The 14995-nt window shown below is 44.4% G+C and overlaps 1 protein-coding gene across 1 annotated transcript in view; it reads right to left on the bottom strand.

The window, feature by feature from the left end:
• LOC123363338 (ATP-dependent translocase ABCB1-like) overlaps positions 1–14569 on the bottom strand; it is a 47585-nt gene extending 33016 nt beyond the window's left edge. Inside the window, exons 1-10 of the mRNA XM_045004191.1 lie at positions 14461–14569; positions 8966–9072; positions 7388–7475; positions 7249–7297; positions 6239–6392; positions 5206–5272; positions 4820–5011; positions 3563–3734; positions 2712–2837; positions 406–603 (exon numbers count right to left, since the gene is read on the bottom strand). Of these exons, the coding sequence (XP_044860126.1) occupies positions 406–603; positions 2712–2837; positions 3563–3734; positions 4820–5011; positions 5206–5272; positions 6239–6392; positions 7249–7297; positions 7388–7475; positions 8966–9014 (1095 nt within the window). The 5' untranslated portion in view covers positions 9015–9072; positions 14461–14569. The remainder of the gene's footprint in view (positions 1–405; positions 604–2711; positions 2838–3562; positions 3735–4819; positions 5012–5205; positions 5273–6238; positions 6393–7248; positions 7298–7387; positions 7476–8965; positions 9073–14460) is intronic.
• Positions 14570–14995: the final 426 nt, after the last annotated feature.

Genomic DNA, 14995 nt, shown 5'->3' with positions numbered 1-14995 from the left:
GATAGACTGGAGAGTCTGTCTGTGACTCCATGGTAAGACTGGTGTAATGATCCAGGAAATCACATTTGTTACTGGCTTGGTGAAATTTAATTATAGAACACAGCACCAGTTTAGGGTGTCCACCCTGTTTTCTGACAGCCTTCCCTGAGGTAGGCACTCATGGTCGTGAATCACTCCAGACAGCATGACAGTGACCAAATGAGATATTTGTTTAGGAACTTTGAGGTCTTAAGTATGTAGATTCAACATTTCTGTTGATTTATATTAAAACATGTTTTAAGACTTAGTCTGATAGGTATGTTGTGCCTCAGCAGAAATTATAGATCTTTTTATGCAGTACTTAATTTATAGACCATTTTTAAAAAGTTTGCCTCAGTTAATCAGACTATACTGTGCTGTACTTACAATTAGCACATGTCCGATGTCATAATTCTCTTTCTCCTCCACTGTGAGTCTGATTCCGTACCAAAATGCAAGAGCAAAGGCTCCAAATGAAATAAACTCTGTGAAACCCAAAGATGTGTATGTGGTAATGGATTTTTTTACTCCAACTTTCCTATCATTCTCCAGGTTAACATCATATCTGAAAACAGATGATAAATGCTAAATTTGGTATGTACCCAGATGACATTCAGTTCCCTAGCTTCCTCTCATGCTTCCAGGTTTTTCTGCCATAAAAATCAATTATCCAGATTCTTAGATGGTGTGAATCAACACAGCTTCATTGATTTTACATCAACAGAGGATCTGGCCCATGGCTGCTCTGAGTGAATTATCAGGCACACAGATAAACATGATATGTTGGGGAACAGTCAACACAACTTTGTAAATGGAAATTGTGCCTCACCAATCTATTAAAATTCTTTGAGAGTTTCAGCAAGCGTGTGGACATGGGTGATCCAGTTCAGAAAATCCATACCAAGGTCCTAAACAAAGGCTCTTAAGCAAAGACTTGGGATAAGAATGATAGGAAACACAGGGTAGGAATAAATGTTCAGTTTTTACAGCAGGGAGAGAAAAATTATAGATCCTTTGGGGACCCTGTACAGAGACCTGTGCTGTTCACATATTCATAAATTATATGAAAAAAGAGGGTGAACAATGAGGTGCAAAAATTACAGATGATACAAAATTATTCAACATAGTTAAGTCCAGAGCTGACTGCAAAGAGCTACAAAGGCATCTCACAAAACTGTGTGACTGGGCAACAAAATGGCAGATGAAATTCAATGTTGATAAATGCAAAGTAATGCACATTGGAAAACAATCCCAACTATACATAAAGAACGATCGGGCCTAATTTAACTGATACAATTAAAGAAAGATCTTGTAGACATCATGGACAATTCTCTGAAAACATTTGCTCAATGTCCAGCAGCTGTCTAAAAAGCTAACAGAATGTTAGGAACCATTAGGAAAGGGATCGCTAATAAGAGGGAAAATATCATAATGCCACTGTGTAAATCCATGATATGCCCACACCTCAGATAATGTGTGCAGTTCTGGTTGCTCCATCTCAAATAAGATATACTAGAATTAGAAAAGGTACAGAGAAGGGCAACAAAAATTATTAGTGGTTTGGAACAACTTCCATCTGAGGAGAGATTAAAAAGACTGGACTGTTCATCTTAGAAAAGAGATGACTAAGAGAGGATATGATAGAGGTCTAGAAAATGAATGAAGGGAAAGTGAATAGGAAATTCTTATTTACCCCTTCATGTAATATAAGAACCAGGGGTACCCAATGAAATTAATAGGTAGTAGGTTTAAAACTTACAGAATGAAGTACTTCTTCACATAATGCAGTCAACAACTCATTGCCAGGCCAAAAGTATAACTTTTTGCTTGTGATTCCTTTACAAGCTTATGGTTTTCCATCAATCAATAGCAGCTTCTGTTCACTCATTAGCTATCTAATCCCCTTTAGCTTCTGAAGGGCATTATAGAAAGCACCGCTCAGCCCAGCAATGTTCCCAGAACATTTCAGGAGGACATGCATATCATTTTATTGTTCAATGACATGCTCAGAAGCTTTGAGGAACCTCTCGACACATATATTATGTACAAAAATGCCCTGACCAAAAGTGGGAAGGCCCAAAATGAATGGCACAGTTTACGCAGTAGTGAAGGGATCCTAAAATGATGTGCAATTAATTTCTTCCACATATAATGCTGGGTTATCATTGGTGCTGTTCAGATTAGATCAAGAGGAGGATTATTTGCAAAGCACTAAGCACGTACTTAACTTAAGCATGTGGGTAGCCCCCTTGAAGTCGATGACATAGGAAAGTGATAGGAAATCTTACCTAAGCTCATGATCCAGTAAAGCATGAACTTAACTGTAAACACTTTAATCGATGATTTCAGTGGGAGTGTGCATGTGCTTAAAGTATTTGCATAAATGCTTTGTTGGACTGGAGCCTTAGAGAAGATTGCATTTTCTGTAGCCTCAGCTTCCAAATTCAACTTCAGGTTAGTGTCAGAGGGAAATTGGGCCTTACAATGTCCCTCCATAATGTAGGTCAATTGAGTGATTGCAAATATTCATGAGTGACAGAAAACATCTCCTTCCATATGCTCATATTTATCTTCATCTGAATTTCTCAGCTGTCTGGGGGATAAACTGACTGATCATCTTTGATTTTTTTTTAAATAACCACATCACTTTCCCAAATATTATGTACAATCAATAATTAGTTAAAAAAACTCACTTTGCTAAATGCCTTCATCTCTCCATTGAAAGCAACAACTGTTCTGATAGAAGTCAAAATTTCTTCCGCCACAGCTCCTGCTCTAGCATAAGCAGTCAGCTCTTTTGTAGTGAATGATGCCAGGAACTGGAAAATTGGGAGGGTGGGGGGAAGGGGAAAGTATTTTATGAAAATCTATTTAAATGGTGTAAATTATGTACTGATACAAAGGGTGATCAAACAGTTAGCAAAAGAGCCTAGAATTTAGCAAACCTGGGTTCAAGTCCCCACTCCAATACACTTTTCCTGGGCAACTTTGGGTAAGTAATTTTTCTCCGTTTTTCAAATCTCCATGTGTAACATGAGAATCCCCTCTCTTGCATGGTGTTGTGAGGCTAAACATGATGAAGCTTGTGTGGCACTCAGAAACTATAGTAATGGAGGCCATGTAAATAACTTAGCTATCTTAATTACAGGTCACAATCCTGTTTCTTCCTCCACCATTTTCAGTGCTTAGGTGGGGGAAAGGGGGAGCAAAAACCAACACAATCTATACATGGAAACATTTTGTAAATTTTTCTGTGCATTACAAGCAATATCTACTAATGTGGTCACAGTTGATGAATGCTGATCATCCTCTTCCCATGTGGTGAGTGGTGTTAACTGGAAGCAGTCCAGGCCTCCATGGCATGCTAATGCCTTCCCGCTCATGCTCAGTGTAGACAGAGCTCTGCAAATTTTGGGGCAGGAGCCAGTGGAGTAGGAGAAGGGCTGCTTTCCATGCTCTCCAAACTTTGGGGTCATATTGCTTTGGGGGTCATTCCCTCTGTTTTTAGAGGTAAAATTCTTATTTGTTTTTCCTCAGCACTTACAAATGATCCAACTGCTGCTGCTGCAACAAGGAGAGGGCTAACTGACAAAATCACCAAAGTCAGTTTCCATCCGTAGACGAATCCTATAACAATCCCTGTCAGAAACGTGGAAAAGAATTGTATAAATATACAGATCTTGTCTCCGATGCCTTCGTGGATGGTGTTAATGTCACTGTTAATTAAAAAGAGATTTGTTAACTTTGATGAATGCCTCCTCCTCACACATTTTTCTGTTTTGCTGGAGAGAAGCTTGTCAGAAGTTTAACTGTTCAAATCATTGGGTAGTAGGAATTTTGGACGTGGATACTGAACAGCAGCAATGGCTCTTTGTGGGGCTAGGAACTAGCAGAGCACAACTCATTGTTTGTGATGTAACCTCCAGATAGACTTCTGCCATTGCTACCCCTGCTCATTCACACGTGACCCAATTCATTCATGCAATAGCCAAAAGGAATAATCCATTAAAAAAAAATCATCCCAAAACCTTTACATTACTTTTTCCTCTAAGTTCCCCTATGTATCCGATCTTCTTCAATTTTGTTATTAGATTTTACGATCTTTGAGGCAAGAAATATCTCCTTTTTCCATCCTATACAGTGACAAGTACAGTGTTAGTAAATTATTAATTGAAAAATCATTGTGTGTCATGCTAATTTTCTCTTGTTATTTATATATGTGGGAACTAGGATTAGTGAAATTCAAGCCTCTCTCATTCCCTTCAGGATTCACATCTTCCAAAAACTGGGCATATCCCTCCCTGCAAACATTAAATCTGGAGAAACTCTGCATACCCTGATCATACCTTCCTCTGAATCTCTGCACATGGGACCTGATCCAAAGATTCCTAATGATTTTAACTGGTTTTGGATCAGGTTCAAAATGATAACAGTGCCTATAACTATGAGTGCAGTTTCATTTCATACAATGTCAGGGTTTTCAGTGTTTGTAAACTAGCTGGAGACAGCAGACCTGTTTATCTACAGTAGTTTGCAAAATAGCTCATAGACACTACCAAGCCAATGTCAGAGGAGTAAGATATTGCATTTCACAGCATAAGCCCTCGCAGTGGAAATGTCACTGAAACCCTGAAAGTGGAGTGAAAACTGGTAACGAATTCCTCCCTCACATAGAAGAAATATTTTGGGTCTTAGTTAAAAAGGTTTCCTGGAAATTCCCTGTAGCTAATTCTATAAAGGTAAACATCAGACTTCTTTTTGGCTCAGGTTTCTGGTGCATAGATAAATAAACCCTTCTCACTCCGTCAGTCGGGTATTCAACATTCCAATCTTGCTGATATCAAACCAAGCTATTTCCTGATGAAGTACTGCAAAAAAAAACTTTTGTCGGATTCTTGCTGTCTGTCTTGCAGCTGAGGTCAGAAATGTCCAGACTTGGATGGTGCTCAGTATCACTACAGCAAAGCCAATACCCGCATAGTAGTAGGCAAACCTGTAGTAAATAGTAAAAGTCCATAAGGTCAATTGCATATTGCAAGATAAGTTAGACACATCAGGTCACATTCAACCCTGCTGAAGCCAATGGGATGTAATTGAGGGCCAAATTTGGCTTACAGTCTAATGGACAAAAAAAATATAGAAACTACACTGTGCTATTCTTATGAAAATAATTGCAGAGGTTCTTACCTGGTCATTTCAGCTTCTATATCCAAACCTGGCATTACTGGACAAGTAGAGCTACTATTCATCACAGCTGAAAGATTAATTATAACAAAGAAAAATATTCAGTTTTATTAGAACAGGCATAAAAGAAATCATGGTGGTTTTAGGCCATAATCTTATGGGTGTTTTGTATGACGCTACACTCCCTGCAACAGCTCTGTAGTTTTATAACTTTCATGGTGGCCATCATCCTTCCAGTGGAAGATTAAACAGGGCAAACTTCTGAGTCAGCTCAGAGGGTTACTGTAGAGTGATGTCATGGGTTTAGCTCACTACGCAAAGGGCACTGGTCAGATCATAGCTTCATCTGTTCTGACCTTCAGATTCCAACAGTGGCCAATATCTGATTTTTCAGAAGTTGATAACTCCCCCTTGTACCTCACACAAGGCAAAATTCATCCACGCAGACACCATAAGGCCGACTTTTATGCACCACTTAGGTTCCACCCAAGCCTCAAAACTGGACCCAAATAGGGTCCAAGTGGTGGCTCAGCGTTTTGCTGGCTGTCTGCAAAAAGGGTAAATTTCACTACTAATGCACCTAACTGAATGTGCAGAACTTTTCAGACCTGGGAGAAATAGCAGAGCCCTTCCAGGTGTCAGCACATATATTTTAGGGTAAGTTATGATTGCCCTTCTCATAAGCTTAGCTCATATAGAGGAAAAATAGAATTAACGGTCATATTTTGTTGTTTTAAAAATCCGATCACAGAATTTGATTTTGTGACCTCGTTGGGCAGTGAATTCCATGGATTAACTATAAACTATAGAAAGTAGTAAATTGTTTTACAGTTACCAAATGTACTGCTCTGTAATTTATCAAGTGTCTGTTTTGCTACTGTACTATACAGCAGGGTAAAAAGGAAAGACTGCTCAGAATTCACTCTGCTCTTCATGGTTTTTAACACCACAGCAGCACTCCATCCTGAACCTCTGCCAATCCAGTAAATAAGAGACCCTAAGAAATATTTTCAGAAGTTGAACAAATTTTATCTACCTGAAGACATATTTACTGCTTGGCCAATCGTCACAAATCTGTTTGTCATCTTTCCAATGACAACAAAAATAAGTGGCATCCCTGTTCCATTTGCAACAGCTGCAATCAAGCCTATTATCATCACAATGATATCCAGCCAATCGGCATACGCAAACTACATGAATATAAAGAAAAAGGAATTAATTGCAGGTTGACAAATTCACATAATTGTGACAATATCCTACTAAGACACACAGAATAGGATTTGTTTTTACATAGCACCATTTGCAATTTGGGTATCCCAAAGCACTTTATGAAGCAATGAACTAGATAGTCTGAAGGCAAACACAACACATGGGATACACTTAGAAAAAGCTTACACACCATTTTAGGCCAGTTTTTATTGAGAGAGTTAGGACACGATGGCAGGATGAATCCCCTAATCTGCAGAAAAAAGAATGTATCTAACATCACCTGTGCAACTCACTGCCTCCCTGGGTGCATTCTACTACAGCACATATTTACTCAGTGCATTGAAAATGTAAACAAGCACAGGTAAGTAACAAACATTTGGCTGCTGCCTACCAACAGAAATGGGTATGTAGCAGTTATCACATTTAAGAAAAACAGGGCACTTGTTTCCCTGGATAATTCATAAGACATTGTGCATGAATGGTAAAATTATCTCCAGTTGAGAGACCCAGGGCAAGACCCTACTTACCGCACATGCTTCACTTCAGTCCTTAACATGGGTGAATTTCACTCCGTCATGGTGCTAGTGCTGAAACATCGTCAAGCACTGGCAGTTAGCTGTGGGGGGAACTTTGCACAAGAGGCCGTATTTTTAAAGAGTGGACCTGAGATCAATGCACAAAATGGCTGTGCGGCAATACTAAGTTTTGCACAGACCTCTTTCTTCCCTTTCAAAATGCAGTATTGTGGATGCACATTCGTCTGTCAACATAACGTACAATAGGCAAAGAAAAGGAACAATGAGAACTATAAATCAAACCAGTAAACTATGTACTAACCAATTTCAAAATGCCAACCATCTTTTCCTTTGACTCCTCATTTTTCTTTCTAAAGAGATTAATGAAAAATTAATCCAGACCCTTTCTTGAAAGGCAAGGCAAGAAATTTAACAGCATATTAAGATCAAGGAACCCCTACTTTTTCTTGTTCTTCTGTAACTCGCTATTCTGCTCTGGTATTTCATCATGTTGGAAAGCAGGATTGTAATAGCCATTACTTGCAGATTCTGTGGAGGGGAAAGTAGGTTTTGCTTTCACAAATAGTAAGGTCTTTTAAGTCAGATTCTATTGAAGCACAATAAATCCCTTTCTGAATTATCGGCGCACCAAAACTTTTGATTTTTTTAAAGCAGGAAAACCACATTTGTCTCATGCTCTTGAAACAGGTCAGTAACTTTCAATTTTTTCCTCCCCAAAGATCACATCCAAGCTGAGAACAAACATTATTTTCATCTCAAAAAAATAATTTTAAGGGAAGTCATTAAAGATTAACTTGGGCCTCAGCCTTGCAAAAACGGAGGGAATGCCTAAGTGTATATCTACACTAGAAATGCGACAGTGGCACAGCTGCAGCTATGCTCTCTGTAGCATATACACTTACTACAATGGTTGAAGGGATTAGTGAATCCACCTGCTACGTTGCTGAAAGAGTTCTTCTGTCAAACTAATGGTGCCTACATTGGGGCTTAGGCCGGCTTACCTATGTCTCGCAAGAGCATGAATTTTTCACACCTCTGAGAAATGTAGCTAGGTGGACTTAACTTTTAGGTGTAGACCAGGCCTTTGTCTTTGCAGGATTGGGGCCTTAGAGTGGAACAGGCAGACATATTTGTTGGCATTTCAGTAGTACCTACAGGCCTCAACCCTACTGTGCTATGGCTGCACAAACACAAGCAAAAAAAGAGGATCTCCACCCAAAAGAGTTTATAATCAAGGAATAAGATGAGAAATAACAAGTGGATGAAAGAAACAGGCAGAGGAATCAGAACAGAATAGCGAGGTGACTGTGAACTACTGGATAAAAGATGGTCACATCACACCAGCTGTCTATCCTCTCTCAACCTGAACTATAACTACTGTGTTTTCCATCACTAGTTTTTAGAACATCTTTGTAGAGACTTACAGGACACTATTATTTTTGTTATGATTATATAAAATACTTCAAATGCAGTAAACTGGTTCCTGACTCACATAGTGGAGCATTTGCACACTTAGACCCCATTGCTGATGCATGTCAATAACTTTATGCATGTGAACGGCCACATTGAAACTCAATGGGACTACTCATGTGCATAAATGCTTGCAGGATGGAAGACGTAGTTATTTTCAAACTAGAGTGACTCTCTAGGTACACCAGGGTCACTTAAGTTGGTAGAAAGGCCACACAGAGCTACGCCCAGCCCGTGCTGTGATTAAGTTAAAAGAGAATACGCGTATTCAGTGCTTGCTATGAATATTTTCTGAATGCTGTTTCCTCCACACAGATCCCCAAGAAGGGTCCATACTCACTGGGTAAAGACACCACAGAAGAAAGCTTAATAGCCAGGGCAGCATGATTTGTGGAGGACGATGGGAGGGCTGATCTGTTTTTCCATAGAAATCCCTCATGGCTACCAGACAAGATTCAACATGTGGATTAGTTTCGTGGCAATGGAGTACATCCTTCCAACAACTAGCCTAACATTCAAAAGAAGAAACAACTAACCGAAAAACTTACTGGGACTAAGTGGTTCCTTTTCTGTGTCATGTATGAAATCATCCTTCATTGTGTTATTCTGTTGTATGGTTATTAGACTTGCAGAAGTAGATCACTTTGTGAAAAATCTGCATACACAAGAAAACAGCACAACCTTTCAGAGACAATAGCCATTCAAAGAGTTCACATTAAGATATGTTTATGTTTCTTTATTAATTATTTGTTTCCTTTCAACAACTTTTCCCAGGGAAGAAAAAATATTTATCATTACATACTATTTTTACATCAGGGTAAATTACTTTTCTAAAGAACTATGTTCATTTTTGAAAATTAGGACAACAATGTGGCCTGCTTCCTGGGGGTACACAGGGCAGTGGCCACCTGCCCTTAGCACAAGAAAGTCTTGTCTGTGCCTGATGGGGGTCAGCTCCTCAACTCCAGTGGCCACAGGCAACACAAGCACTCCCCTTTAGGCCTAGGCAGGCTCTGCTGTCTCTTTACAGGTTAGCGGTGGGCACATTCCAACCCCTGAGCTCTCCGAGCATCTCCCTGCTCCACTGCAAACTCACAGTATTTACAGATTTGCTGTTTGGAAAGGAACAGCACACCCCAGCTTACCAGTTCCAGCTCAGATCACCTCTTTGCTTAACACACGACATTTAGATACATTTATAGTGAAAACGAGCAAAAGTTTATTTAACAAAGTAGAGTTGTAACCCCCCTGTCAGTGCTGGCTTAGTACCTGAATGCAGTGCAAACAGGAGAGGGGTACCTCACCATTTTTGGACAGTTCCAAAGTTTTGGTCACCCTGGGCTCAGTTGTGTGTGCTGCTGGTAGGTGCCTGCCTCCCCCTCCTGGCATGCTAAAGGATCAAGCTACTTGGTGATGCTTCCAGTAAGACAAGGGATAACCACACTAAGGTTGTGGCTACAGCACTTGAACTCACAAATAATTCAAACTCACATAAGCAAACACATTATAAAAAATAACTATGAACTTTATATAAGGACATGACCAAAGAGAAATAGACAATCATTGAAAATATTAAATGATTAAAATGATTGGAGATCAATAATGCTTTGTAATTACTAAAGGCTCTGCCAAGAGGCATGCTAGGTCACGTGACCACATACTCTCTGAATGTTCCTAAACTAAAGTGTCTCTTCCCACTCCCACCCCCAGTTCTGTCTGTTCCCTGCATCTCAGGTGGTGCATGTGGAGACATGTTGCAGGCTGGTAAGAAAATGCTGTTAGAAACACACTTTATTATACTGGGAATTGGCAGTGCAGGTCTTGATGATCCAGGTAGATGAAAATCCTTCTGCAGATGCAATGTGCCTTCATGGTGCAAAATTACAACCTAACTGCCCATATAACTCTAAGGGCTTGGCTACACTTGTGAGTTAGAGTGCATGAAACCAGGCACGGGTGCCTTAGCTCACTACTTGTCCCCACTGGCAAGGCACGTAGAGCGCTCTGACTCCGCAACTAGACCTGGTACTCCACCTCGGCTTGTGGAATAACGTTTGATGTGCCCCCGCTGGAGCGCTGCAGCACCAGTGTGAACAGGGTGTTGCATTACTGCGCTCTGATCGGCCTGCAGAAACATCCCATAATCCCCTTAAGTCAAGTGGCCACTCTTGTCATTGTTTTGGAATCACTGCATGAATGCGGATATGCCCTTTCAAAGCTCCATTTCTGACAACCGGCATGCTTATCTGCTCTGAGACAAAGCAACCATTACTGCAGAATGCTGCGGGTGGGGATCTGCTGCTGTCTGAATGCACAAGACAGCATGTTGACATGCTCTCAGCCCCCCAAAAACTCACTCTCTGCCTCCCCCAACACATACGCACAACACTCTCCCTCTCACACTCCACTCCACACACCCCAATTTGAAAAGCACATTGCAGTCACTTGCATGCTGGGATAGCTGCTCCCAGTGTTGCTGCAAGTGCTGCAAATGTGGCCACGCCCATGCGCTTGAAGCTGTCAGTGTGGACAGAATGCAGCACTTTCCCTGCTGCGCTCTCCGAAGGCTGGTTTAATTCAAAGCTCTCTACATCTGCAAGTGTAGCCATGTCCTAATGCCGGATACTCCCTCAGGTTCTATTTCTGGCTGAGTGGTCAGGAGACTGATTCGGGCAAGCAGGTCCTGCCTAGCGATCACTGGAAATGGACTAACCGCCCACTCCCTTCTGAAACAGTGCTGACAGTCTTTAAAGCTTGGAACCCCTGGGTTCTAAAACCCCAGATCTGGTGTGGGCTGGCTGCAGGGCAGACAGGCTGGAAGCAGTGAAAGCCTGTCTCTCCTGCCATCTCCTCTGGTTGCTGGCAGGCAGCGACAGGTGGATTGTCCCCTCCTGGGGCTTTTCTGCAGGCTGGGGTTACAAGTTAGGCCAGTTGCTGGGCCTGGAAGTGCTGTGCTGGCAGACTGCAGGCAGCCCTGCTCTCCCCTCTGCTTCCCAACTGGTCTCTCCCACATGGTGGGAAAGCCAAGCTATTCATAGCCTACCGCCTGCTTTCCCAGGGCTCCGGGGGTGAATTAAAGGGCCAGTGGCTCCTGGCTGCCCACTGCTACCGCCCAGGGCCCTTTAAATCACTGCCTGAGCCCCGCTGCGAGTGTAGTGTAATAAAGTGCTCTCCGTAGTAATGTCCTACTTATGCTCAGTTAATCTGCTGAAGTCACTGCACTTCACCGTGCCCTTATTAGCCATAGGATCCTACAGACTGCTTTTGACAGGGGTTAAAAAGTGGCAAAGGGGGCAAATTGGAAGAGGAGGGTGGCCAGGGTCTGAGCAGGGGGTGGAAATTTACTGGTTGGGGGGGGGGGTCAATCAGCTGGAGGCATCATTAGGAGAGGGGCTAAAGAGAAAAATCAGGGATGGGGGGGAGGAGGCGGAATTAAGCCCAGGAGTGAGGCATTGGCAGAGGGTGAAGAGGGCAAAGCCCTGGCACAAGCAGGGGCAGAGGGGGTAGCAGTTATCCCAGTGGCACTGAGACACCAGTGTTTGCAAAAATGGTGGGGGGCAAAGGGGCTTTTTTTAATTTCTCCTCTCACAGACAGCACCTCTCAGCATCCGCTTCCCAGGGCTGGGTTCTTAAAGGAACAAGCACAAGGCTGGGTTCTTAAAGGCACAGGCATTCCCATGCCTAGTCAATGCAACTCTTCTTTGTCTGATCTAACTTACTAAGGCTATGTCTACACTACAAAGTTCAAAGCGCTGCCGTGGGTGCCCGTGCTCCTGGTAATCCACCTCAATGAGGGGATTAGCTCCAAGCACTGGGAGCCGAGCCCAGGGGCAGCTCTGTGTATTTTGCCGCCCCAAGCACGGCAGTGAGGCAGCCTTCGGCGGCATGCCTGCAGGAGGTCCGCTGGTAATGTGGATTCGGCGGCATGCCTGCGGGAGGTCCGCTGGTCCTGCGCCTTCGGCGTACCCGCTGCCAAATTGCCGCCGAAGCCAGGGGACCGTCGGACCTCCTGCAGAAATGCCACTGAAGGCAGCTTGACTGCTGTCCTCACAGCGACCAGCAGGCCATCCCCCACAGCTTGCTGCCCCTGGCATGCACTTGGTGGGCTGGTGCTTGGAGCCACCCCTGGCCGAGCCTGTCCACAATAGTGCTTTAAAGCACTCAAACTTGCTGCGATGTGTGTGTGTGTGTGTGTGTGTGTGTGATATTTCACACCCCTGAGCCAGCAAGTTATAGCGCTTTAACTTGCCAGTGTAGATAATCCTTGAGATTTACTTCAGTGAAACATGAGTTATACACCCTTGAGTCAAGAAATTTTAATAAATAAATGATTTTTTTATGTGCCTCTTTGTTCCTGAGCCTGTAGGGTGCAGTAAGGCCAGTTCCAATGCCTTGAGCCTAAACCCCTGAATGACTCTTAGACTACACTCATACAGTTCCTGTTACCTCTCCCAAACATTTCATATGCCTAGGCCCATATCTACTCTTTATGTGTGGGTTAACTCATGTCAGCATAGAGTCACTATGCCACTTGTGTGCATGCCTCCTGGACTCCTTGTCTCAGCACTCCGGGTACTCACCAGAAGCACTTGTACAGATTTAGAGTGAGGTGCACCATGAATAGATATCCCACTGTATTTTGGGAAGCTTTGGTTTGGCAGTGTACGCTGGGTAGCACATCCCTACAGAGTGCAGTGTGTGAGAAAATGCTACCAGTAGGACTGGGCTACCCGCAGCAGCGACAGGTCCTACTATGCTAAAAAGGGCAATCTGACATAGCTAACTGCTACAGATAGCAGTCTCACATATCTAGGGTGTGAGAAACTGCTATCTGTAGGAATTAGCTTCATCAGATTGCAGTTTCTCTCTCACACACGTAAGAAACTGCAAGCTGTAGGACTGGGCTACCTACAGCAGCGACAGGTTCTACTATGCTAAAAAAGGCCTGATGTAGCTAATTCAAGTAGTCTCACGTGTCAAACCAAACTGATAGCTTTCTTTAACAGTGTAACAAGCCTTGTGGATGGTAGGGAAGTGGTTGACATGGTCTATCTTGCCTTTAGTAAGGCTTTTGATACAGTCTCCCATGATGATAGATTATCAGGGTTGGAAGGGACCTCAGGAGATCATCTAGTCCAACCCCCTGCTCAAAGCAGAGCCAATCCCCTAATCCCTAAAGGGTCCCATCAAGGATTGAACTCACAACCCCTGGTTTAGCAGGCCAATGCTCAAACCAGGACGCCCCCCCTCCCCGCCAAATTACCGCTGAAGCGGGACAGCCGCTATGTCCATTCTGGGTGCCACGTTTCAGGATAGATGTGGTCAAGTTGAAGAGAGTCCAGAGAAGAGAAAAAAATAAGGTCTAGAACGTGACCTATGAGAGAAGCAGCATCTTTTTACAAAAGCTGTTTCTTACAATCTACACTATAAACGATTGCTACAGGTAGCACATTTCTACACGTAGCAATTTCACGTGGACCGTAGTGCATGAAACTGCTACCTGTAGGCATCTGCTACAGCCGGGAGCAGTTTACTCCAATAGCAGTTTCTCACATTAGGTACCGGTAACTGCTGCCAGTAGCACATTCCTGCCCAGAGCACTTTAACACACTACACCCGCCTGGTGCCGCCGGGCTCGGACCCGCTGACTGTCCCTCCGCCCCCCGCAGTGCCCGCGAGCCCTTTGCTGTCAGTCCCGGCGGCAGGCAGGGCTCCCCTGGCGCGGGTCACGCCGAGCTGCCATTGGCCACGGAGCGAGCAGCCCCCAGAGACGCGGCCCCGCTCCTGCCGGGGAAGGGGCCCCGCTGCCCGCGTGCGCCGCTGAGCCCCCGCGGGAGGGGAGCGGGGAGGGGCTGGGCCAGGGGGTCGCTCGGACACGCCGCTGGCGCCAGGGGGGCTGGAGCGTCCCCATCGCTCAGCCCTGGGCCGAGCCCCGGCGGCCTCCTGCCCGGGGCGGGGGGGGCAGGTAGGGGAAGCCGGGCTCGGGGCTGGGAGAGATTCCTCAGCAGGAGACTGGCCCCGTCCTAGCGGTTCTGAGCCTCACCTGCCCGCTGCTCCCTGCGCTGCTCCCAGCCCGGCGGTGACTGCGGAGCGCCCGCACCTGCCTCCGCTCCCTGCCCCAGGCAGCCTCCCCGCTGTGGTGTGTCCCAGACGCTGCTCTGCCTAAACCTCCGTGCCCGCTTCCCCCTGCCCCTTATAAACAGCAGGCTGCTGCCGGCCGCCCACTTTTCAGCTACCTTGTTTCCCTTCCGCCCCATCCCGGGGGATCAGGTTTCAAGGTAACGCTCTGGGGCCCCCTTTCCACATCTCCTGGCAGTGACTCCTTCCCCACAGGTACCCCCGCCCAAAGCAAGAAAACCATTTCCGGTGAACACGAGCTGCTGTGGAGACCAGAAATGGGTAAAAGGACTAAAGCCTCCCATTGTGGTTCTTTCCTGCTTAAATGAGTTTAAATGTCTCCTAAGAAGTTCAGAGAGTCGATTCAGAAAAACACCCCGAAGCTCAGGCCTGGTCTACACTAGGACCTTAAATCGAATTTAGCAGCGTTAATTCGAACTAATCGCTCAACCGTCCACACC

The sequence above is a fragment of the Mauremys mutica genome, chromosome 2 (assembly GCF_020497125.1).
Source record: "Mauremys mutica isolate MM-2020 ecotype Southern chromosome 2, ASM2049712v1, whole genome shotgun sequence".
Taxonomy (NCBI): Eukaryota; Metazoa; Chordata; order Testudines; family Geoemydidae; genus Mauremys; species Mauremys mutica.
Note: the sequence above shows the minus strand (reverse complement) of the source record. Positions and strands in the feature narration are given on the sequence as shown.